The sequence below is a fragment of the Scyliorhinus canicula genome, chromosome 6 (assembly GCF_902713615.1).
Source record: "Scyliorhinus canicula chromosome 6, sScyCan1.1, whole genome shotgun sequence".
NCBI lineage: Eukaryota > Metazoa > Chordata > Chondrichthyes > Carcharhiniformes > Scyliorhinidae > Scyliorhinus > Scyliorhinus canicula.
In genome coordinates, this window is record NC_052151.1 from 114,446,787 (window position 1) to 114,474,142 (window position 27,356).

The following is a 27,356-nucleotide window of genomic DNA, read 5'->3' on the forward strand; positions in this document are numbered from 1 at the left end:
AAAGCCCCTAGTCGCCACATTCCGGCGCCTGTCCGGGGAGGCTGGTACGGGAATTGTAAACCCATTGGATAATGAACACCAGAGAAAATAGAGAAGAACTAGAATATATCAAAAAAGAGATAAATTTGCGCAAATCAATTATTCTGTCTATAAAGCTAAAGAAAGCTAGTTCCTGATACTATTTTTGTTCACAAAAAGATATGTAGACAACTATTACATTTCCAGAACACCTCTTCAGCAAGACTGACTGCATGGCTAGATTTTGTGCTTTTGTGGTATTCCGTTGCTCCGTACAAATTAACCACAGTGTACTGATACTGTCCTTTGTGAAATGTTGTGAAGCATACTGAAAAAAAACAATTATTTCTAAGCAAATTGTGTTTTTAAATTAAAAAAATAACAGCTCTGGGGAGGAGGGGCAGGGTGTGTAAAGGTTTAATATCTGAGTAAAATAAAACAAAAATTCTGGAAATATTCAGCAGGTCAGGCAGCATCTATGGCGAGAGAAGCAGAGATCATAGGTGGGATTTACGGACCACCCCGCCACGTGTTTTTCGCAGGCGGCCCGCCAGCAGGATCCATCAACTTCGCCGTTGCCACGGGATCTCGCTATCGAGCCGCTCACTCAAAATGGTGGCCCGATAGTGGGATTTCCTCTGGAATCTCATCTTCCATGCATGCATAGATTTGCATGGCAAGGAATGTGGAGTTGCTTGCCGCTTTGCACTCCCAGGGGAATCGGAAGCTGGTTACAATTCACCTCCGGCAGGACAACAGAGTCTCCCAAAAGGAGAATCCCACCCAATATTTTGTTTTAATGTTGGTATTTGAGGATTTTGTCTTTTCTACTTTCCGAAGATTAATTTTAGGGCTGCAATACAAATGCTTATTTTATTTTTTAATTTTAGAGTACACAATTTATATTTTCCAGTTAAGGGGCAATTTAGCATGGCCATCCACCTACCCTACACATCTTTTGGGTTGTGGGGGCGAAACCCACTCAAACACAAGGAGAATGTGCAAACTCCACACGGATAGTGACCCAGAGCCAGGATCGAACCTGGGACCTCAGCGTCGTGAGGCAGCTGTGCTAACCACTGTGCCACCATGCTGCACGACAAATGTTTATTTTATAATTAAGTTTATAAATAATCTTCTACTTCATTTGTTCTGGTGTGAGTTTCACTGCAGTATAATCCGGAACTGTAGAATCCATAGAATGTCTGCAATGCAGAAGGAGGCCACTCAGCCATTTATGGGGAAATTTAGCTAATCTACCTAATCTGCACATTTTTGGACTGTGGAACGAAAGTGGAGCACTTTGAGGAAACCCACGCAGATATGGGGAGAAAGTGAAAAGGCACACAGTCACCCAAAGCAAGAATTGAACCCTGGTACCTGGCGCTGTGAGGCAGCAGTGCTATCCACTGTGCCACTCCTAATGTTGTTTTAATAGTGAGGCTAGTGTAATTAGGTTTGCAAGGAGGAGGGTAGGTTTCTTTTTCCTCTGATTCAAAACTGCCCAGTTACTTACAGCAGATCACCAGATGTATATGGATGTCTCTTCCTAGGTTGAAGCTCCTTTTTTGCTTCTCTGAAGTTGTTTCTAGGTGGATCACTCAGAAACAGTTTTCGAGAAGGCTTTAAACTTTAAGTCTTTTGGCATAGTTTCAAAACGAAAAGGCAAAATGTTATAGCCACGTTTCTGCATTGATGTTAGTTCTGCATTCTGAAGTGCTGTGTTTTTGCAAGCAAGAAGGACTTGCAATAAAAAGGCATTTAGAAATGTGTATTTTGATCGTGTGATGACCGGCCATTGATATACGATAGAAGCAATGAATGGTTTGTTCATATTAATGAAGCAGCTTCCACCTCCTGTGGTCAAAACCATCAACATACAATGGATGCATACTGGGGTCCTTAGCATTTCTTTGTACAGAAAAGATTTCAGTAGCTACCCTTTGTTACCTGGCAGTTCTGGATATGGGTTACTTGAGACTTCATTGCCCTTGCTATTTTGAGGTGATTCTTAACAATACCACGTCTGACATGCCACGACACTGTGGTTATTGTAATTCTTTTCGAGAATCTTGGTCAACTCTTGCATTTCAAAAGTCAGGTGATCTGTGACAGCCATTTTTAAAAGCCCAACAATATCCACTTATAAAACAAACTACAGTTTTGTTGTATTACCAACAAATACTAACAACCAAGCTGGGATCAGCATCCGAATGAATCTTATAACCATGGCTGTGCATAGAGCTTTAAACTAAAATGAGGGTGGTGGGGGGGGGCAAGCAAAGGGAGATATAAAATCTACATTTAAAATTGAGAAAATTGACTGATGCCGATTAGGCCAGGAAGTGATAGAGTTTAATCGCAATAGTACACCAGCGAATCAGGTCCGTGCAAAGATCAGGTTAAAAAACTTTAATTAAAGACTTTTTATCTGAATGCATGAAACATCCATAACAAGGTATACCATGCCGAGCAGACTTCAGAATATTACAGATTGTTAAAAACTGCAGATTTCAGTCATTTGTTTTCTCAGCATATCAATGTGTTTTCTGTTCTGCAACTAAATGTGTTTGTGGCTGCACTGCATTCACTTGTACTTAGCAAAATTCTGATAATGTTCAAGGTTACTAATTTTTTAAAAAGATGTATAGCATTTAGGTAATCGGATCAACTAATTTTAATTTAAAAGCAATGTAAATTTCAGTGTGCACATAGAGGAAACAATGTGAAATTTTATTTTGAGTCTTTTTTGAGAAATTTAGTTAGAATATTACACGTATCCTTAATTTCTGAATGTCGCACATATTACATGTAAATATTGTTTTAAACATATTCTATCGTGAAAGATGTGTAATTTTCGGTTTGTTGAAATATTTATCTTCTATTCTTTACTTTCATTTCTGATATTTGCTGCTGTAAATGGACCAAAAAAGGCAACCTTATCAATAGTTAGGGTCCAGTTAGTTTGCAGGTGTTTGCAAATTGACAAAGTCCATGGATGATCCAGTGGAAAGGTTGAGATTTCACTTTATTGTAATACTGGGGAGATTTTAATTTGATTGCTTCAGAAACTGATCTAAAGGCAACAGAATGCTTCAAAACTATTTAGAAACCGGTTGTCATATGATATTGCAACAGCAAGTATTGGGCTATTGATTTAAGGTTTGCTTTGAAAACTAGTCTTAAATTATCTGTACTTATTTGTACTCTGAGATACTTAAGAGGTTTCTACATGTGCTTCTTTGACTTGTGAATTTTAAGCAATACATTAGTCATTTTACATGGTCCTAAAGGATTTTTAAATACAATGATTTACTTATGGCAGGTGTTTTTAAATCTGGGCAATAGATGTACTAAATGTTCTATGCTAATTCCAAGGATAACATAATGAGTTAGAGTTAACCTAACTGAAAGGCAAAAAAGGATGATCAGTCACTGCAGTTTGAAGCTGATTGTGTATAAGGGGAAAAGATTATCCCTGTTTCATACAGGTGGAAGATAGGTTTTAACAGTTCAAAAAAAAACTTTTTGTTTCGTCTTCCTGTGGAGCAGGCCCCCAAAGGCCTGACTCAATTAATTGGGGATCCCACTACAGCAGCTACGGAATTATCTGCCATGTGCAAATAGCTCCTGGGCCAGGTATATGGCATAGTCCAGGGAGGCATCTTTGGGATCGAAGGACCCTTGTCCCATAAGAAATGGGCTCCCGTTTTGCGCAACATGGCTTCAGCCCAATATCTTCAAGTTGGGAGATGTAAAAGAAACTGGGAGCCACTGAAATTTTAAGAAAAAAGAATGCCTGTGGTTGTTTCTTTTGTTTTATTCGAACTGCATGTTTTTGAATTCCTTATTGTGGATTGCTTGGTGTTTGCGGATTTATTGTTCTGTTGTTAACAGATGTAGTACCATTCCCTTTGCCAGGAAATAAACACATTCAAACTAAAGTGCATCTGGCTCTTTGTAAAGATTAGCCTTTCAGTTAGGACAATGCAATAAATTCAGATAGTGTGCAATTCAACGTTTCACTTCAAAGTCTAGTTAAAGCATTTTCTCCGTTACTAGTTACAAAGCAGAATGTAACCTATGAAGGATAAACATGTTTGTATGGAGTTCTTTAGTCCACAATTTTAACGAAGACTTTAATCAGTTAGGTTCCAAAGAGTTCAGGTTTCCATCAAAGTAGCAGATGAATAAATTTGTTGTGAATATATTAAGCAATTTGTTGCAAATATTGGCACATGCAATTTCAAGGCTATTTGAGATTAAGTTGTCAAAACAAGACCCCAAAATGTTCAGTTAAGCAAAAAGTTTTGCATTTGATCTCTTGTTGTGAGTATGGTACCCAGCAGAAATGCCAAATTTTAAGCTCCCAAAACCACTTAGAAGTAGGAGCCAATCCTCAAGTGAGCTTCATTGAACTGATTCATGTATTATTTTACGTCAGCACTTTCCACAATCTCAAGAAATACATAAGCTTACTTGTTCTAAGATCTGATGCTGACTCAGGCCTTGTACCATAGATTGACTTAACAGACTAGGAGTTTCAATCCACTTTTAAGTTCCATAAGACAAGATCAGCTTTAGAGAGGCTAGAAGTGCAAATAGAGCCCAATTTGCTTAGTGCCTGGGTTACTTGGCATTTGTCCTATGATTAATTGATTAGTAGGCTTTACGTTCAATCACTCGGTGAACCTGCTTGTGTGTGTATATTAATCTCTGCAGTTATTTAGTTGAACTGGGCAATGTGCTCGTTTTTTTTTTGGCACATGTGCTATTGTGCATTTATTTAAGCTTCACGGTCCTTTAAAAGTTACTAGACTGCATCAAACCAGCCCAACTAATTATACTGCCTGAAATATGCAATCGGGTGCGTGGTTCAGTGCACTAGTAACAAGAATTTATTCCTTGTATTGTATTCAGGGAAAAGTCATGTTACTTAACTGCAATGGATTTGGAGATTCATTGTCATTTGTTCAGTGTCCCATGTTCAGAATATTGGAAACATTCAATGTATTTCAAAAGAAAATGTATTCATTCAGCAGTGCAACCGATCCTAATGTATGTCGACGAGTAAATTATAAAATTTAATATTTCAGTAAAAAAAATTCTAATGGTAGAAATGTGAACTTAAGACCGCAATAAAATTGGCCATGATCTTATTGAATTGCAGAACAGAGGCTGAATGGCTTACACCTGCTCATAATTCTTCTCCATGTATAATACTAATTATCGGAGACAAATAGATATTTAGAATGAAACTGGCATTACCTTTGTGAAAAATTTGAAGGAGGGTGTGAGACCATAAGACACAGAAGCAGAATTACGCCACTCGGCCCATCGAGTCTGCTTCGCCATTCAATATGCTTTTCATCCCCATTCTCCTGCCTTCTCCCCATAAACCCTGATCCCCTTATTAATTAAGAACCTATCTATTTCTGTCTTAAAGACAGTCAGTGATTTTGCCTCCACAGCCTTCTGCGGCAAAGAGTTCCACAGATTCACCACCCTCTGGCTGAAGAAATTCCTCCTCATCTCTGTTTTAAAGGATCGTGTAGAATCAGATCATTTCACTGTGACATTAATGATCTGTTTCAATGTGAGTTATATGTGTTAAATTCCGAAATAAAGGGTTTGCTAAACATGTTTATGAAGCAGATGGAACCTCTTTTAAATCAAAGTGGAAAACTCAATCACATACCATTACCTCTAGCACTGATATTATGTCATTCATTCAAACCAATCAATTTTAAATTGCTTGATGAACTCAAATATAGTTTTAATTCAATGCTGTCCATTCTATGTATTCTATCCTGTAGGGTAATTGTACAGGTGTTTCTTTGAATGGAAATAGCAACAGCTTACATCTGCATTTCTTCTATCAGAATAAAGGGCGGGGATGGGGAATGTTTCCAGCTACAGAGGACTATGGGAAAACATGCCATATCGTCCGTCCAGAGTGCAATTTCCTATTTTATAGGTAAACACCGGCAGGTTTCCGCCGTCTTCTGTGATGGGGTGAGCTTAATGGGGCACAGCCCGCTGTCATACCCAACATTACTGACCTCCCGAAGGACGAGGATGCACCTCCCCAGGACGAAGATGGACTTCCTGAAGGACGATGATGGACTTCCTGAAGGACGACGATGGACCTCCCGAAGGACGAAGATGGACCTCCCGAAGGACGAGGATGGACCTCTCGAAGGACGAAGATGGACCTCCCGAAGGACGAGGATGGACCTCCCGAAGGACGAAGATGGACCTCCCGAAGGACGAAGATGGACCTCCCGAAGGACGAAGATGGACCTCTCGAAGGACGAAGATGGACCTCCCGAAGGACGAAGATGGACCTCCCGAAGGACGAGGATGGACCTCCCGAAGGACGAGGATGGACCTCCCGAAGGACGAGGATGGACCTCCCGAAGGACGAAGATGGACCTCCCGAAGGACGAGGATGGACCTCCCGAAGGACGAGGATGGACCACCCGTAGGACAAAGACAGACCTCAAGGACACTGATACTGGTGATCCACGTGATAGATTTCCCCCCCTGGCCCCACACACGCGCACACACACACACCGCTGCAGTGTTGCAGGATCCATGATCGCTGGCAGCCCCCGGCCTTCTTCAGGTAATTCCTGACTTTTGTACGGCGCTTGGTCCAGACCTGTTCTAGACTGGCTTGTTTTCCTGTTGGAATAATGGAGAATTGGGAGTGGAGCGAAACATTCTTTGCAGGCCTTCATTTGCATCCCATTAGCAGGTGAAAATCGGTTTCATGCCAGTTTCCAGCAGGATTCCCAATACGCCATGGCGCACACCATCAGAAAATACCACTGTAAATTTACACCGGCGTGAAACCGATTTTTGGCCTCCCACCAAATTCTCTCCTCCCCCGCCCCAATCATTGATTTTTGCCGACGGAGGCATGGGAGAATTCCATGTTTTGCAGGGTTTTTTTTAAGAAACCAATAAAGTAAACTGTTTACCTTTCACTGGATGTAGCGTCACTGGCAAGCCCAGCGTTTATTGCCCATCCCTGTATTACCCTTGAGAAGATGGTGGTGAGTTGCCGTCTTGAAATCCATGTGATAGAGGTACATCCACAGTGCTGTTAAAAAGGCATTTCAGAAGGCGGCATGGTGGCACAGTGATTAGCACTGTGGCCTCACGGCAAAGAGGACTCTGGTTCGGCCTCGGCCCCGGGTCACTTTCAGTGTGGAGTTTCTACATTCTCCCTGTGTATGCATGGGTCTCAACCCCACAACCCGAAGAACTGCAGGGTAGGTGGATTGGCCATGCTAAATTGCCCCTTAATTTAAAAAAAAATTTAAAAGGTAGGGATTTCACAGTTGTGACTGAGTGACAGTGAAGACGGTAATATAATTCCAAATTAGGCTGGTGTGTGGCTTTGAGGGGAACTTGCAAGGAGTGGTGTGTCCATGCATCTGCCGCCCTTGTCTTTCTAGGTGTGAAAGTTTGCAGGTTTGGAAGATGCTGTCGAAGTAAACTCAATGGGTTGCTGAGTTACGTCTTGTAGATCCTGCTGTCCCTGTGTGTTGGTGGTGGGGTGTGAAGCGGGGAGTTTGGTGAATAGGGGAGTTCAGTAACTAGGGGGAACTAGGATAGGTGATGTATCATGGCTGCAGCATGGGGTGTCTCCTGGATACCACTGCAATCCATGGTGTTATTGGCCAGGGTTTAGAAAAAGGTGAAGTATATTATGGAATTATCCTATAACTATTTATTGATTTTGGTTACGATGAGCACAAGAGCCTGCCTTTCAGGTATTGAATATATTATATTATATTCAAAAGAGTTCTTAGGCGCTTTTAATCAAAAAACAAGGTTTTAATATACAAATTTAGTTAACATTTGTATAAACACACACACTGAGCATTTTTACCAACTACAAACATTCAGACCCCACACAGCTACAATAATCTATGCATAACCCTTAATGAATTCCCTCTTTAACTGTTCCAATTCAGTAACAAAATCCAAATCAAACCAGTAACCCCTTTTCAAAGGCGTGGCCCAGCACATGTCACTCTTACTGGTATATGACTTGTTAGCGATACTCTGTTCCCCTTCTCATACAACAGGTTTGAATTCCTTCCAGAAAGCAGTTATCCCTTTTAAATTATCAAGTAGTCTGGAAACAACATTTAAAATGAAGATGAAGAAACACTTCTTTCAACCTGTGCAGTTCAAAACCAGTCCAAACTCAAAACAAAAGTAGAACCCAGAGCCACTGAAGCCATGTGATAAGACAAAAATATTTCTTAAAGGGGCACTCCCATGAAATTGGTAACCACATCTCTCGTAAGTGTTGTGGCTTGAGGAGCTTCAATTCAGATAAGCTGGAGGCCGAGGCCAACACATCAGGGAGAGGGAAAGTTACTTGGACTCTTTATTTCAAAAGGCAGTCACATCTCTTAGGTTAATGTCACCTGATTTGGCCAGTGGTCAGGACCAGGAGGGTGTGAGTCAGGTAGGTCAGGGAATCGAGAAGGTGGAAGTGGTGGAACCTTGTAACTTAGAAACCAGTTCAGGGTTCTTTCGGCTTGTACACAGGGCCGGCTCAAGGCACCGGCAACTCGGGCAGTCGCCCGGGGCGCCATGTGCTAGGGGGCGCCAGAGACTCGGGTCCCGCGCATGCGCAGTTAGGCCGGTGCCAACCAGCGCATGCGCGGTGGCCGCCCTCCCCCAGGGCGGCCCCCGCTCGGTCCGCCCCGCTCGGTCCGTTCCCCCCCCCCCAATCAGGTCCGTCCCCCCGCCGCCCCCCCCCCCCGGCCCCGCCCCTCCTCTCGCCCCCGCCCCCCCTCTCGCCCCCCCCCATCTCGGCCCCGCCCCCCCCCTCTCGGCCCCCCCCCCTCTCGGGCCCCCCCTGCCCCCCCCCCCTCTCGGCCCCCCCTGCCCCCCCCTCTCGGCCCCGCCCCCCCTCTCGGCCACGCCCCCCCCAAGGGCGCCGAAGTTCAGCTTGCCCGGGGAGCCAGCAACCCTAGGGCCGGCGTTGCTTGTACAGACAAGAGTGAGAGCAATTGTGTGGTGAGCAGACTAACCAAGGCACTATGGTACAGAAGGCAATTCAAGTGTGGGAATGTACGGCATTAAAAGGAGTGATAGTCAGGGACAGTATAATCAGGGGGATAGACACTGTCCTCTGCAGCTGAGTGCGAGATAACAAAATGCAGTATTGCCTGCCCAGTACCAGGGTTCAGAATATCTGTTCAGGGCTCGAGAGGAACTTGCAGTGGGAACAGGAGGATCCAATTTCCATGGTCCATGTAGGCACCAATGGCATAGGTAAGACTATGAAAGAGGTTTTGGATAGGGACTATGAGGAGCTGGGCACTAAATTAAAAAGCAGTACATCAAAGATAGTAATCACGATTATTACCTGAGCCATGTGCAAATTGGCACAGGGCAAATAGATCAATGGGTGGCTCAAAGACTGGTGTGGGAGAAATGGGTTCTGGTTTTTGGAACGCGAGCAGGAAAATGGAGGATGTACTGTTGAGGTGGACTTCACCTGAATCGTACTGGGACCAGTGTTCTCACAAATTGTACAACTGGGAAGGATCGTGTTGGAGAATATTGTGTAAATTAAATGGAAATGACAGCGCAATAAAGGTAAACAAAGGCATTAAGCTAGCGGTAAAGGCGTGCGAATGGCGAGAAGGAACAGTGACTACAAATTTTTAAAAAATAAATTTCGAGTGCCCTATTCTTTTTATTTTCCCAAATTGAGGGCAGTTTAGCGTGTCCAATCCACCTACCCTACACATCTTTGGGATGTGGGGGTGAGACCCACGCAGACACGGGGAGAAAGTGCAAACTCCACACGGACAGTGACCCGGGGCCAGGATCGAACCCGGATCCTCAGCCCGTAAGGCAGCAGTGCTAACCACTATGCCACCTCTACAGTGATTATAAGCTTAACAGTGTGGCAGCTGTTCCAGTCAGCAGATTAATTTAAACAGCCCTGGTTCTCCTTTCATTACCGGTCCGTGAACAGAAAGGTGCTTTCATTTCTGATTTTTCCCCTTCATAAGTGGTGCCGTATGTTCTGCAACTCTTCAGTTTGGAGTGTTCCAAACCTCTACTCATAATCCCACAGCAGACTTAAGGTTCGGTTTATTTTACACACACACATAAATTTTCTGCCAAGGGAAAGAAAAGGGTACAGGGCAAGACCACAATAAAAATGAGATATGGGGCGGATTTCTTTCTCATCTCCAGCAGAGGGTGAGAAATCCTTATGTGGTGGGATAATACAGCGGGAACCCCATTATGTCATTAGTGGTGGATGGAGAGAATCCCAATGGCAATTCCACCAGTGGAAATGCCGTTTTGGGACTCCCATTGGATTCTCCTCCCCCTCCCGCTTTCCCTTCTGCCGAAAACCTGGGTTTTACATGAGTCTAACATCCACAATCAACATCCAATGACATATTCTTTCAAAGGGTAGCAGGGTGACTGTGGTAGGGTCTTTCCAGGATCAAGGACATCCATGATGGGAGAAGACACATAAACTTGAATGAAGCTTGAAGGCACAAATAAGGAATTTCCAATGATCCAGTAGTTCAAATGTAGATATGATACCAGTGCAATTTTAAAGCTGTATGTGAGCTTTTTCTGCAGCTACCTGTGAATTGGTAAATGGTACACAGAGATGGGCTGCTTGTAGAGTCCTGCTTCTCTTGAGGCGTCAAACAGTGACTGCATGAGTTAATTTCCACACAGCAATATTATAGGTTCTAGCAGCTTCGGGAGGTCATGTGATATACCTGGAATCTTGAAGTGTTTAATAGAAGAGTCGGGTTCTCTCTTGTCCTTCGCAGACATACCGGGATGGAGAGGAGTCAGGTTCTCTTTTGTCCTTTGCAGACAGTTTAGGGTGGATTCTCCATTTGGGAGACTATTGTTCTCCCGTCGGAGCTGAATTGCACCAGTTTTACGAACTCTTTGCAGTCATAAAGCGGGATGTAATTCAGTGTTCCATACCATACAAATTTATGCATGACATGAAATACAAGGGATTGCCAGGGAATCCCGCCATTTGAGCCACCACCTTGAGCAGGTGGCCGGATAGCGAGGTCCCGCTGCCAGCACCCTCCCCTGAATCACGAATCAACCCCTCCCCTCCCCCCCCTCCCCAATACCACAAATCGGCCCCAACCATCCCCCACCACAACCACAAGGCAGTTCGCACCCCTGGATTGCCAAGGTGCCCCTATCCCCCCCCCCCCGCCCCCAGGGACCCGTTGCCTAAAGGAACCCCCTCTACAGGCCCCTCCCTACCCACAGACCTCCGAAAAGGGACACCTGTCTGGAAGCTAGAGAGCAGTCTAGAGGACAGTGGGAAGCATTATATTTGTAATATTACCTTACAACTCCACATGTCCATTCCTCGAAGGAGAGCAGTTGCGCCCGAATCTGTTCCCACAGATCTGCAAGCCATTCATTGCTTTCGAGAGTGGTCTGCGATTGATAGCTTGTAAAAAGCTATCTGCATCATTTGATTCATTCATATTGTTCCACCCTTCTGTAACCTAAGTGGTGAAACCCCAATATTTGTAAACATTGTCAACAACAAAGAGGTAAGCACAGTGAAATCAGACGCTTGAGTGATTGGAATGTACTTTGTACAGTCACATCTCTGATGTGGGCAATGTTTATAAACATTGGGGTTTCACACTTAGGCTACTGAAGAATCAACATGAAAGCTGCAGATGGTTTTTACATACCACTAGCAAAAGCAATGAATGGCCTGCAGATACTGGATCTGTTGGAACCAGGCGCAGGCGCACCTGCTCTCATTCGAGGAATAGACACGTGGAGCAGCAAGGTAAGAATTACAGCTATAATGTTTCCCACTGTCTGGAATCCACTTGATAGGAGGCATTTGAAATAGCGCAGAGGAGATTTACCAGGATGTTGCCTGGGCTGGTAGTTATGAAGAGAGATTGGATAGACTTGGATTGTTTTCCTGGGAACAAAGTGAGACTGAAGGGGGACATGATTGAGATGTATAAAATTATGAGGGGCACAGACAGGAAGAAACTTTTTCCTTGGTGGAGGGATCAATGACCAGGGGGAATAGATTTAAGATAACGGGCAGGAAGTCAGGAAAAACCTTTATACCCAGAGGGCAGTGGGTGTGTGGAACCCGTCCAAAAGGATACTGGAGGCACATACCCTCATATGATTTGGAGAATCATGGGAAGTCTAAGCATTGGGCGTTGGGCCCGCTAGGTAGATGTAAATGTGTAATTCCGATTCATGCATTTATATACGTGCTCTTGCTGGCGTGCAGCATGGAACTTATTCACGCAGCCAGTAGGGGGTTGAAGCATTGTGTGGGCGTCAACCCCCAATTTTGCCCTGACGCCTGATTCTCCTTCGCATCGGATAACACATTCCGGACATCCAGGGACAGAGAATCCAGCCCACCATCTCTGATGGCCAGAGATCTTGAGAAAGGTGAAGAGACTTTGTGCAGTTCCAGGAAGGGCATTAGTGCATTTTTCGAGATAACACATCTCTGATATTTGTATGAAGGTCAGAAATCCCTCCGGTATCATAGATCATAAAATTTACTGTGCAGAAGGAGACCATTCGGCCCATCGAGTCTGCACCGGCTCTTAGAAAGAGCACCCCACTTAAGCACACACCTCCACCCTACCACGTAAACCAGTAACCCCACCTAAGCTAAGGACAATTTAGCATGGCCGATCCACCTAACCCACACATCTTTGGTATGAGTCATGGCTAGTCATAAAAAACCCTTGGTTCATTTTTTAAAAATTACAATAATAATTTTATAAACTAGCCAGGTTGACAAGTATATATATTTTATGCATTATATAAAACATATTTTTCTTCCTGTTCTCTGGCTTCAAGACAGCAGAGTTTACAGAAATATAAATAAAAACTGATTTAAGGGCTCTGTATGTGAATACGTGCAGAATTCACAACAGATGAAATGTCAGCTTAAATAGAAAGCCATATGTATGACCTGATAGCCATTACAGAGATGTGCCTACAAGGAAGCCAAAGCTGGGACCTGAATATCCAAGCCTACGTTGCATTCTGGAAGGACAGGAAGATAGGAAAAGGTGGTGGGGTAGATTGATTGATTAAAGATGGTATTAGTACTATAGTGAGAGATCACCTTGGTTCTCAAGATCAAGGTTTAGTTGGAACTAAGTTTAACAAGGACAGGGGTGTCCACACAAAGTAAAAATAAGAATGAAGTTTTATTTACAAACTGTATATATACACTTCCCGGTTCCTGCTCAGTCGGTGCCTTACTGGCTAACCTTATATACACTGGGTAATTGCAATATCTCACCTCTAGGAGGGGAGCTCATACTCCGCAAGGAGCACGGGGAAGACGAGCATTCACAATTCATAGGTCCTGTGCAGGATATTCCATTCCTGCCCTTCTCTCCGAAGTCTGAAGACCCTCTCGAACCAGCGACGAGATGGAGAAGGAGGAGCAGGCGGAAGACGTCGGAGTCTCTTCGGCTCCAGTAAATCCTCATGGAGCTGATGCGCCAGATCAGTCGGCATGTAATGCGCTGATGAACACTGTGTGCGGCAGGAACAATTTGGCGTCAATCGTCAGGAGGCGGCTGAATTACGCAGAGTACTACGGTATCTGAGACTTCTGAGGTCTGCATCTCCATCTGAGTCGGAAGACACAACGTCTGGCATGTCGGCGTCAAGAGAGACCCGAGGTGTCTACACAGGCTGATTTGGCAATGGAGCCGAATGATCCAGGGCAGGCTACTTGTGAGGCAGTTCAGGAAGGAACAACTGCCATGAGCGAATGTGATCCAGGTGGCATTTCATGAGTTGCCCAGGGACCTGAGCTTGGTGAGAGACTGGTCCCGTTTGACGGATGAGAATCACAGAGAGCCAGTGAGCACTGTCATTGATGTTCCGAATGAACACTGCATCGTCAGATGAAAAGTGTCAACGAGATCAATGTCGAACTGGGCAATGCCCTTACAAATCTTGGTTACAGCGCACCTTCGCTCTGATATCCGGTAGAAGCAAACTCAGTCGTGTTCAAAGTCTATGACATCTCACCGGGGGCTACCCCTGTTACTGCGTGTGGCATGGTCCTGTATGTAAATAAAACATGCCAGCCTTCAGTCTATTGAGCTGGACATCTGTTTCTTGAGCCCCCTTTCAACCGTGAGTACAGTCCTGTCTGCCAAACCATTTGATGCCGGATGGTGTGAGGCGACGCGGACGTGGCAAATCCTTTGCTCTTCACAAACGCGGCAAACTCTTCACTCATGAAAGAAGCCCGGTCATTGGTCACGAGTACCTCCGGGATTCCGTGGGTGGGAAAAGAAATGTGCAATCGCTTAACGGTTGCTCGGGAGGTGATCAACATCATTTTGTGGGCCTCCAGCCACTTTGATGGGTGTCCACCAGGATGGGAGACATCAAACCCAAGAAAGGACCGGCGTGCATGTGGGCCCTAGGGTGCCTGGCCTCTGCCAAGGTCGTAGGAGTGCAGCCATGGGTGCTCTTGACAGATGGCGCACTGTTGGGCCAACATCTCAATATCACTGTTCAAACCCGGCCACCAGACGTAGCTTCTAGCCAGCGTCTTCATTTAGGACACCCTGGGATGTCGTTATGAAGCTCCTTCATGAGAAGCCAATAACGGAACCTAGCATTGAATCCTTGCAGACGCTCTCAGCGGATCCGCCTGGTCTTCACAGACGAGTCCGAGCAATGGCTTGTGATCGGTGACAATACAAAAATGGATGTCAAATTGCTTTACATCAAATACAACCGCCAGACCTTCTCTTTCAGATTTGGGCATATTTTCTTTTGGCTGCAGCCAGCATCAGGAAGGCAAAGGTTGTCCATTCGATAGAACAAAATCGCCCCAATTGCATATGGTGAAGCATCGAATGTTGCGTACAACGGTTTTGAGGAGTCTAAATGTGTCAACACCCCTGAAGCAGACAACCGCAACATCACCTTGTTAAATGCCATATCCTGGGCCTTGCCCCAAGCACAAGGCTGGTGCCTTTTCAAAAGCAAGTTGAGGGGGGTGAGGATGGAAGCCAACTTCCGAATAAATAATTCACGAATCCAAGGAAAGAGTGAAGTTCCATGGCATCTCACAGAGTGGAGATCATTTCGATTGCCCGTACCTTCTCGGCGAATGCGTACAGGCCATCTTGGCCTACCCGATATCCCAAATATACCACTTCTTTTGTGTGAAACGCACACTTCACCTGGTGCTTGCGGACCCCGTATTCGGAAAACTGCTTCAACACCGCCCCGCGGTTCTGCAAGTGTTAATGTTCCGTGGCCCCTGTGACAAACTGGCCAAGTTAATCGCAAAGTGCAGCAACACATGCAGGATGTTCTCCATAACGCAATGGAAGACTGCACACGTCGAGGAAACACCGAACGGAAGCCGGGTGTACTCGTAGAGTCCCTTGTGCATATTAATCGTGATGTACATCTGTGAGGATTCATCGAGTTCCAGCTCTTCTCGTAGATACTGGTTGATGAGCGCTGCACGTGCAATTTTGTGTATGTGCAGCCACCGGCCAATGTTGCATATAAATTCTTGATGAGCGATAAAGTGTATTGGTCTAACCTTGAAGCCATGTTCACTGTTAATACATAGTCTCAAATAATGCCCAAATGTTCCAAACGCTGAAGGTTGTTCTCGACCTTCTCCACTATAGCGTAGGGAACCAGGTGGGCACGTAAATAATGGGGCTGGGCTTCTGGGTTCACATAGATTTTAGCAATGGCCCCTTTAATGGTATCCAACCCAGGCTGGAAAACCTCCAGGAATTTGCTCAGTACCATATACAAACCACCAGACCCTTCTTGGAGGATATGTTGCCAATCCAAGTGCAGCTGATGCAGCCAATCACGGCCCAACAGGTTCGGGCTGTATCGCTGCACAACGATGAGGGGAAGGCGCACTGACTGGTGCCCATACACCACCAGAGTGAGGGTGGACCCCACAATATTCAGTCGTTCCTCTGTATAAGTGTCCAAACGAGCTGCCATGTCAGCCAAAGACAAAGTATGCACTCAAAAGCCGGTCACTAAACCGTGCAACGTCCCCAGACTCGTCTAAAGGCGATTCCAGCCCATGTGGTCGCCGGTCTAAGTGTACCCACGGGGAGCAGGAAGGTCAGCACTCCAGATGCCCTGGCCGAGGTAGACGTCAGCCCTGGGCTGCACCACTACAGACATGGCCACACCTGACCCAAATCCATTTAGAACATATAATCATATAACATATGGAGCATATTGGAACATGAATAGGGGCCACACGGGACTCTGTCAAATAGTTCAGCTGCATCTCAGCCTCATCCTCGGCTTCTTCTGGGTGTTCTAGATGCAAGGTCCGGCTCCGAGGTTGACACCCTACCTCAACTGGAGCGCTGGTCTTCCTGCTGTCGGCGGGTATGCCGAGATCGGCACCCACACAGGTCGGAATCACCTTCGGTCAAGTCTGGGATGTCGCTCGTCTCAGTGACCAGCTCTTTGCCCAGAAGCCAGAACCTCTTTTGGACACCGCGTTCTGTGCTTTCTGGGGATAGGGAGATCTGCAGCACCTGCTGAAAATTTAGGGAGACTTCACCCAAAAACTTTATTTGAGTTTCCATATTATTGATACCACAGACTAAGTGATCACAGAGCATCTCAGACAAAACAGTTCCATATTCACACAACCCGGCTGTCTTCCGTAGCCGAGAGACAAATTCAGTGATGAACTGACCGGTGGATCTCTCCGCCATATTTATCTGATATCTTTGAATGATTATCGACAGGATTGGGTGAAAGCATTGTGCCACAAGTGTCACGAGCTGGTCAAATGTTGCACTGTACATAACCTACCTGCCACAGCGCCACCCTGGTCTCATTGCAATGAATGGCCAATGAATGCCGGGCTGCAGGGTTGGTCTGCTCCTGGTGGTTTGTCGTCACAAGGACACCAACCTGGCACTATTCAAGTTTCAGATACTGACCAGTATTGCGACTGGGGTTGGGGATGTAGAGGTTGTCTGCTCCCAGTGGGTGCTAATGTTGTCCAGAAGGACCCTATGGGCAGCAGTACTTGGAAAGGGTTGAACATTCAGAAACCAGCATTTCAACTGTGGATGCATTGGAAATCAGGGTGGGATGAATGGGGAAACACATGGGGACCATGGGGAAATAAGGCTTTTCTTGGGTTTGTGGGAAGGGGGAACACATGGGGAGCAATTGGGAAGGTAGAGTTTTCAATGAGGGGGAGAAGGAGGGGAACTTTGGAAGCCAGAGGATAGATTGAGGGGTGCGAAGCTGGAGCCCGTCAAGGGTACATGAAATTCTAACAAACAAGGGGATGAAAGGGATACCACAGTTATGAATGGAAGAGGATATATGCAGACTCTGAAATAGGAAAGTGAGGGGTTGATCATGTGGAACAAGAGGGTCGCACAGAGACCCATAATGGGGGCTCAGGGTTTGGGAAGTGAGACAGTGTAGTCCTCAGTCATGAGGACAATGGGGAACTCTGTGCAAGTCAAACTCTTTGGTCTGAGGCTTGCAGTGAGGAGTTAGAGAGTGAGACACTGCCAGGCACTGTGGAAAGGAGTCAGAGCGTAGAGACACTCCTGGAGCCTCATTATCCGAAGTCAGGAATTGGAGACGGTTATGGGGTGCAGTGGACATGCTGAAGGAGTATTCATTGGGAGCATGGTGTACTCCAGCTTTAGGGAGGGGCAAGTGGAATAATTCACAACTTGGTATGCAGGGCTGTTGCTCAGTTGCTGACCATGTCTGTCTCTGTACTGGGATGCAGATGGAATGGTGGTGGTAATGGGAGGCATTTGTAGCCTGTATTCTGGAGGGGCATGTAAAGCTCTTATGGAGGCAGGGAGCTGGACGTCAATTCAGTTGGTGACCATGCATAAAACCTCAATATGGGGAGAGTAAAGCTCCACCTGGGGCATGGGCAAATCACAAGTGATGGGCTCTGGGCGGGGCCGGGGTAGGAATGTGCCCACAGGAACTGTGGGATCCAATATTATTGGGGGAAGCTGGAGAGCAATAGGAGAGAGCTGCACCTCCACATTGTGAGGTTTCAGGTAGATATCTGGGGCACAGTATGAGAAGGAGCGCCAAATTCTATTTCAAACTAGTAGTGCAGAATCACCATCTTGCTTTATCGGAGTTATGGCACAGTTATAAAGTGAAAGTAGAAACAAATCTGAACGGAAGGGGTCTGAGGCTGTGTGAGAGGAGTTCTCTGCTGGGCTAAGGGGCTCTTTCTGAGGGCACCCTCTAACTTGTTGCCGCAACAGTTAACAGGAGTCTGATTAGAGAGAAAGGAGGAAGATCTCCTTGGGAATAAAGCTATTGGAAGTCCAAGCCTACTCTAGAAGCCTGCCCACCAAGGTATATGTCTCTGCACTGGTGGAGGGAGCAAGTGAGTTCTGTAACATTTCTTCCAGAGCTTCCTCTTCTGATCTGGCCTGAGGCTCAGACATGGTGGGCTGCCTTGTGGGCCTCAATCTGCTGGTGTCTACAAGATAAAGAATAGAGCTTTAGTTGATGAGCGAGAGGATGATAAGACTGCATGCGACTTGCTGTGATTGTCAGGATTGATGAACTGATGGAGATGTGATCCGTACGAGGTTGCTAAGACAATCCAATCTCCCCTTCCCCACAGGAACAATCGCTATCCTCCCCAGTGATCTCAGCTGCAACCTCTATAAAGTCAGAGGGCAGTTATGTACACCGGTATGTGTTTCTTTCCCCCTGTTGTGGGCCAGCATGCCCTGGATGTAAACAGAAGAAAGGCTTGTAATGAGTAGGGAAGGAGCATAGGTTGAGAAAGATCTATGCTCCCTGTGTGTGATGAGCCCTCAGCAGGCCCGAGGATGGAGTGTGAGCACCTTGACAGATGGGATGGTGGTGCTGTGATGGTTTCTCTGAGATAATCCGTGGTGCTATGCATTCCCTGCTAGTTGTTGTGTGAGATCCCTGAATTTGAATACATGATGCCAGGATGAGAGCTTGATGTTGCATGTTGGGATTTGAATGATGACTTACCCTGGCAGAGTGGATGAGATCATTCATCCTATTCCCACACTGGATGCAGTTGCTAACCACACTGATGCACCCAGTGATGGCCTCCCATGCGAGAGCTGTGAAGCCTGTATGCTTTCTGGAACCATTCATGGGATATAGGATGTTTCTTTGTGCCTACACTCCCACTAATGAAGGCCTGGAGGACCTCATGGGTGGAGCAGGGTGTTGTCTTCCTCTTTTGGCTTACAGCCGCCACCTTTTGGCTCGAAGACATCTCTGTGGGTGTCCTGGAGACAGGTGAGCTGGAGAAAGTGAGATGTGTGTGCTTGAGTGCGATTTATATATGGTGCCTGGGCCTTCAACTCCGCTAGGTAATGGCAGGTTAACAGCATATTGTAAGTGGAGAGGCTGGGATGTGTTGAATTTCACAGGGACTTGGGTGGCCTTGCTCATGTGTCACTGACAGCTGACATGCAGGTACAGCAAGCAATTAAGCTGAATGATGAATGTAGCAATTTCAGATGTATGGTACTTTTGGTATTTGGTGTAGTAAGGGGGAAAAGCCGGGGTGAGTATTTGTGTGACTGCTGCAATCATGTTTTAAAAGAAATCCTAATCTGAAAGACAAGTATATTTTGGGAGCCGGGAGTGCAATTAAAGCGACGTAAAAGCTTGGGCTAATGACATTTCGTTTTGATTAAGTGGATCCGTGTGGAGTTAATTAGATTTCAGCTTGTTAAGATGATGTCTTTGCTGGGTGGCGCTAAGGCATCAGGCACTGTGCAGAACGCAGGTCAGTGCAGTTCTTAGCTGAATGAAGCTATGTCCAGAAGTCGAACAGTTTGCTCTCACTGCAGTTTAAAGATTAGCAGACTTTAGCAGTCTGAGAACAAGGGGGAGCTGAAACAACTTGGAAAACTTCTTCTGAAGACATAAATCCAAAGTTTCTGCGTAGGTTTGACAAGAGTCATATATTTTCTTTAAAATAGTTTCGAGAGTTCTCTCTTTCTCAAAGTGCATCTCTGTAAAGTAAAAATTCCTATGTACCATTGGTAGTTAAAGTGCATTGAGAGTTGAGTTTTTTTTTCCCTGGTTGTTTAAGTAGGAATAAAGATAGCAGTTAAGGGTATTGTATTCAATGTATTGAGTAGCATTGATTAAGGGGTAACTGTAAGCTACTTTCTGTTGTGATGTTAAAGAGTTGAATACTGTGTTAGTAATGAAATTTGTTCTAATATGTCGTAAACCTATTTCTTAGTGGAATCACTCCTGGATCGAGGTATCCTTTCCTCACAGTCTTACAAAATTAAAATTAAATATTAGGGTTTCTGTCCAGTATCCCTAGCCACTATTGGGGCCTGGTTTGGGATAGAAATAGGTGGCAGATGTTACACTGGCTTTTATTGAAAGAGGATTTGACTATTGGTGAAAAAAATCTCTTACTACAATTATGTGGAGCCTGGGTGAGGCCACACCTGAAGTATTGCATTAGTTTTGGCCTCCTAACCTAAGGAAAGGTATACTTGCCATCGAGAGAGTGTAACAAATGTTCACCAAACTAATTCCTGTGATGGAGCGGTTGTCCTTTGAGGAAAGATTAAATAGACTGAGCCTTTATTATCTGGAGTTTAGAAAAATGAGAGATGATTTAATTCAAACATACAACATTCTTGCAGGCTTGACTGGTGTTGAAGTAGAAGGTCAGCCAGTGTAGAACCTCTGCCCCCACCAGAGTTTTGCCTCACTTTTGTGCCAGCATTTTCCACAAGAATTACACAACATTGTTGCTATGTAATTTATTATTTTGAATGAATTTTAATTGTAATATTTGCCCCAGAGAATTCAGATTTAGTGCACTTTTGCCATTTTAAACAGAATGTGTGCTGTTCACATGTGATCCCACAGAGTCATATTTAGAAATAACGGAGATCCTTATCAGCAGTAGACTGACCGCAATATTCTTGGATTGTGCAAAGTTTACTGGAAAGAATCAGGCCCACATTCACTGGTTCTGCAGTGCAGACTGGAAAGCTCATCCAACCAATGTAATTTGAGCAATTGTGGGGTTGTAATTACTTGTGCATTCCTTGCCCCAAGCTAGTTGGGGAAGCATCAGTGTGACTTCTTGGATGCCTCAAGTGGCACCAGAATCCAAGAATGATAATGACAAGAACTGCATAAGAAAACAGTTTGTAAATAGTCATCAACTAGCACAATCTTTCAGGCTTCTGTGGGTCCGCTAGCATGGATTTGTCACAGCAAGAGGTACATGGCTCTGCTCTTTTTGATGTGTCTACAGGAGGGGAAAAAAGACTAAAAGTGCACCATTTGTGATTCTTACATAGACAGTGGTTTGAGGAAAAAAATCTGGAATGTTAATATTTAATGGAAAAGATTCTCAACATTTTCCCATCAGTTTAAATGTTTGAGATGAGAAAGGGCACTAATTTATAACTATATAGATAATAATAATAATCTTTATTATTGTCAGAGGTAGGCGTGTATTAACGCTGCAATGAAGTTACTGTGAAAATCCTAAATAGGTGGAAGCCAATTTCCATGATTTAATTTAATTTGCAAAGAATTTCTTGTGGGCATAGTAGCAAAATCCCACCTAATGAGGTTAGAATGCATCTGATTCATACATATAATGACATCAAAAATGGACCTGGGAAAATCCCTCCCGGATTTGAAAAGAAGATGTTTATCAATTTGTTAGAAATATTGAACAAAGAAAATCCTCCTGACTGCTTTTGCTCTGTTACTGCACAAAATGATCAGATAAATTATTTGCCTAATGAACTTGCTCAACCATCTTATTTAAATATAACCTGTACTTATATATTAAACAATAATGGCGAAATGGCGATTTCATTTTTTTAAAAAATTACATCCTTAAACTCGTTTTTGAGTTTTAAAAAAATGAGGAATTAAGGAAATTAGATGAATAATTGTAGTAACAGCAAAAACCTCTTAAAGGGGTAGGCTCTCATGTTTAAAATGTTCTGTTTAATTAAATAATGTTAATTAATAAAATACATACAGCTTCTAAAGATATTGACTCATTTTGGGGCATGATACTAATGGTCTCCTCTAGTACCTTACAGAAGTGACCTGAGTGAATATTGAATAGCAATCGAGGCTTTGCAGCTAAATTTGCTTTTTTTGTATCACTTTCCAGCATCTAAGTCACTGGTCAGCAAATAAAATAAGGGCAGGATTTTCAAACCGATAGGGGGACGAGAAGACAAGCGGGTAGGCATGTAATTTCACACCAGTGGACAATATGCTGGTTTGCTAGCATCATCCCGCCCATTTTTTGGAAGGGGCGTAATGACCACCCATAAGACCACCAATAAGACATAGGAGCAGAATTAGGCCACTCTGCCCATCAAGTCTGCTCCGCCATTCAATCATGGCTGATATTTTTCTCCTGCCTTCTCCCCATTACCCCTGATCCCCTTATTGATCAGGAACCTAACTATCTCTAACCTGAAGACAGTCAGTGATTTGGCCTCCGCAGCCTTCTGCGGCAAAGAGTTCCACAGATTCACCACCCTCTGGCTGAAGAAATGCCTCCTCATCTCTGCCTTGCTTATCAAGGATGTCTTCGAAACCCCTTGTGCACTGTTTATTTCAATTATGTTGACATTGGTGAGAGGGCACTCTTACCTTACCTGCAACGGCAGACTCCTTTCATGCAGAAAGGTCACCTATTGGCCCTCCAGCTGAGAGATCTTGCCTACTGTCCTTAATTGGATGAAACAATGTTTTTTGGCCACTAATTGGTGAATTCAGGCAAAGTCAGTGTTGGATAACTGTCCTGGTAAAGTGTAGGGTCAGGGCCCTGACCCAAAATGTAAAACCCTGCCGCTTAGCTCTGCCTCACCCTCCACAGATGCTGCATGCTGAGTATTTCCAGCATTTCTAATGTCATCACCAACAATCCTAGCTACATTCTTCCTCTGTCTAGCTCAGTGACACAGAAACAAATTGTAGCATCCCTATCAGTGCTCTGGCTGAGATTGGTGAGATCGGCACGGTGGTTAGCACTGCTGCCTCACAACGCCAAGGACCCGAGTTCAGTTCCTGCCTCAAGTGACTGTCGGTGTAGAGTTTGCACGTTCTACCTGTGACTGTGTGGGATTCCTCCAGGTGTTCCGGTTTCCTCCCACAGTGCAAAGATGTGCAGGCTAAGTGGATTGACCAGGCTAAATTGCCGGGGATAGGCAAGTTAGGTTACGGGATTACAGGAATATGGTAGTATGGGCAGTGGTGTGGACCTGGGTGCTCTTTCGGAGGGTTGGTACAAACTCGATAGGGCAAATGGCCTCATGCACTATAAGGAAGAGCCAACATAGTCCCAGATTACCGTAGGCTGCTTTCCCCTTTGAGGGGGAGAGCTGACTGGTGGATATTTAACCTGAGGATAACCACACCACAGATGAGAGGCAAGGTTGCGAAGGCGGGCCTTCATGAATAACCTCAGGCAGTACAGGAATTGAACCCACACTGCTGGCCTTGCTCTGTATCGCGAACTAGCTGTCTAGCCAAGTGAGCTTGTAGGGATTCTATGCATAGGCATTTATTACAGATTAGCAGACTGGACCAAATTTATCTAGCAGGTATACATCTGACTGGGGATTCATTCTATAATTTTCCTGGTCGGCATACTGACACTATACCATTGCTGAAGTTTGTTTTATTTTGCATATACATGTAATCAATTAATAATCGCTTCTACAAAATAATTCTCAGTACTCAGGAAGATAGATAGTAGTTAAACACTGCAGCTTTCTTTTAAAATTTGATTCTAGTTTAACTATTAACCTATTAAAGCACCATTACATTAACATTTTTCAATTTTATCTCCTGACCCATTCCTATTCTGAACCTTTACATTAATTTAATGTGAATATGTACCATTTAAATGCTAAATTTGTTGAGACTACTATACTGTAGGTCTTTTATCTGGAGTTGTCTCAAAGTGTTTTTGATTTAGTTGAGAATTTATGATTTTATGTTACAGAGTGCTGCAGCTTGTGGTCTAGAGACTCACAGTGATGCCATACAGCCGAGCCACATCAGAGAGGTGATCCGACGGTACAGCCACAAAATTGGCCCTCTTTCCCCATTCACAGTACGTAATAACAGAGCTATAAAAAGTTATATTTATATGCAAGAGCATTTTTAGTTTCAAGTGGTCAAAGTTCGAAGAATTGAAATTGTTGTGCGCAATTTGTGGCAGCAGTAATTTTCTCGAAAAAAAGATTTATGAAATTCTCTTCAGAGAATAAATACTCCTTTTTTGGGGAACTGGAGCGTTGCTAAATGCTCCTTTCCATTACAATTCACGTGTTTTATATTACTTCAGAATCTTGTATGGTTAACACAAATTCTTTGAAGTGTCTTGTTCATGCATTGCGTCGGCATTTATTACATATTAGCAGACGGAACCAAATTTATCTAACAGGTATACACTACACTGTTGTTAAAACTGTAAAGCTTAATAATGATTTGGTCTCAGAATGAATTGTCTAGCCTATGGACTTTTAAGAAAATGAAGGATTAAAGTATTAACTCCCGAGACTGGTTTAGGAACACTATTAACTTTCTGAACTGTCTGTTGCTCTTTGACTTTTGGTTGTAGGATCTCCGTACTTGCCAGCATGTAGTCTGCCAAGCTACAACCAACTGGCTCGGTCATAAAAGTTGGAATGTTTGCTTAATTTTGGTTATCACACTTAATAAAGTTCAAATCAACCATATAGAAAGATAAGTGGATGGGATCTATTAAAGATTATAATTACTGAGATTTTTTCCTTATTAATCTCTGCAGTTATTCTAAAATAAAATAGCTTGTCTCTCCTGATCAGTAACATTTTAAAAAGTATTGATGCTTATCTTCTGCCTGCTCCTTTTTTTTAAAGTTAACATTGCAAGCAAATAGGACGTTGCAACAAATAATCTATTCTTGTATTTGTGTTTAGCTCAAAAATGTCATGACAATGTGGAAACATTATTTTAAAAATTATACTACCATAATTCCTGCAAAGAAATATTGAAGTTTACTTGATCTGCGACCTGCATGGGTCAAAATAAATCAAAACTGTAATGTAAAAATTTACCATATAATTATAGCTTGTAGCAAATCACAAAAAGAATGAAACATGCTTTAAAACAGCTTTGAAGTTATTTCCTGATTGTTCCTGTTAATTAAATAACAAAGAGCAATAAAATTGGAACAGATAGCTTAGCCTTGGAATTCCTGGCATGACTTGAAGAGCAAAGGGGCAGAATTTCTGTTAAGTGCGAATTCGAGTTAATTTGATTATAATGAGGTGCTCGTGCCATTTTGGCACATTGGAGTGTTAGTTCCAACAGGAGAGCTGACCTTGCCATAGTATCATGGAGCCAGTCATGCTGGACAAAGTGACAAGTAGGGCTCAAGGCCAAGAATTTAATTTTTCCTTTTCCAAGGACAGCTTTGTGATTGATTGCCACATGGAAATCGACTTAAAAAAAATATATATTGCTGGACTTCATTTCTGCCAGAATTTATTCCTGTCGTGCTATGCCATTGCTTTGTCAGGCACACAATATACTATGGGCAATTCTGGATTTAGGATTGTTCACGTTATTCTACCAGTCTCATCTGTTTTGCTGACATTGCCAAAAAGGGGAGAGACTCGGGCAGCACCACATTCCTGTGGAACTGCCTAACCTTTAACCCTCCAATCGCCATGATAGTTCTGCTTAAACCTATGCACCCTAGTAATTGACCCCTCTACCCTGGGAAAAATTCTCTGACTATCCACCCTGTCTCTGCCCCTCATAAGTTTGTGGACCTCTATCAGGTCGCCCCCCAACCTCCGTCGTTCCAGTGAGAACAAACCGAGTTTATTCAACCGCTCCTCATAGCTAATGCCCTCCATACCAGGCAACATCCTGGTAAATCTCTTCTGCACCTTCTCTAAAGCCTCCACATCCTTCTGGTAGTGTGGCGACCAGAATTGAACACTATATTCCAACTGTGGCCTAACTAAGGTTCTATACAGCTACAACATGCCTTGCCAATTTACCTTGCCTTCTTGACTACCTTCTCCACCTGTGTTGCCTCTTTCAGTGACCTGTGGACCTGTACACCTAGAACTCTCTGACTGTCAATACTGTTGAGGGTTCTACCATTCACTGTATATTCCCTACCTGTATTGGACATTCCAAAATACATTACCTCACATTTGTCCGAATTAAACTCCAACTGCCATCTCTCTCCACCCAAGTCTCCAAGCGATCTAACTCCTGCTGTAGCCTATGACAGTCCTCATCGCTATCTGCAATTCCACCAACCTTTAAGACCGCAAACTTAGTCATCAGACCAGTTACCTCCAAATCATTTATATATACTACGAACAGCAGGGGTCCCAACACCGACCCCTGCGGAACACCACTAGTCACAGCCCTCCAATCAGAAAAGCACCCTTCTATTGCTACTCTCTGCCTTCTATGACCTAGCCAGTTCTGTATCAATCTTGCCAGCTCACCTCTGACCCCGTGTGACCTCACCTTTTGTACCAGTCTGCCATGAGGGACCTTGTCAAAGGCCTTACTGAAGTCCATATAGACAACATCCACTGCCTACCTGCATCAACCATCTTTGTGACCTCCTCGAAAAACTCTTATCAAGTTAATGAGACACGACCTCCCAACCGTGCTGCCTCTCGCTGATACGTCTGCTTGCTTCCAAATGGGAGTAGATCCTGTCTCGAAGAATTCCCTCCAGTAATTTCCCTACCACGGACGTAAGGCTCACCAGCCTGTAGTTCCCTGGATTATCCTCGCAGCCCCTTATACCAGCCCATTTCTCTGCCCCCGTCTCTCTCCAACCCAGTCTCCTCACTTCTGATCCTTTAAAGCACGGTGTACCGACCTCACTGCCAATTCTAGTGCAATCACTATCCAGAGGTGCAGGCATCCTGCCTGCTCCTGGGCTGTGCTCTTTTCTTGCACCAACAGGGAATCGAGGCCTGGCAGTCAGGCTGTCTTCTATGGAAAAAGAAACACGTTTTCAGGGAATCCCAAACTTAATTCCTTCCTCCCCTTGGAAATTCCACCTTCGTAAATATTGTGGCCAATAATACAAATTACATCATCCTCTGTTGTAACGTTTTATAGTTCTATGGCCCTTGCAAACCATCTCAAACCTCCCTTTCATCTCTGAATTTCTTTAATGTGTTGCTGCGTCCGTCCCTTTT

At 44.3% G+C, this 27,356-nt stretch overlaps 1 protein-coding gene across 7 annotated transcripts in view; it reads left to right on the forward strand.

Moving 5' to 3' along the window:
* The window catches only part of supt3h (SPT3 homolog, SAGA and STAGA complex component), a 518,479-nt gene that overhangs the window by 425,475 nt on the left and 65,648 nt on the right, over positions 1-27,356 (forward strand). For all 7 annotated transcript variants that reach the window (XM_038799932.1, XM_038799934.1, XM_038799933.1 and 4 more), the window contains one exon: positions 24,131-24,241. In XM_038799932.1, the coding sequence (XP_038655860.1) occupies positions 24,131-24,241 (111 nt within the window). The remainder of the gene's footprint in view (positions 1-24,130; positions 24,242-27,356) is intronic.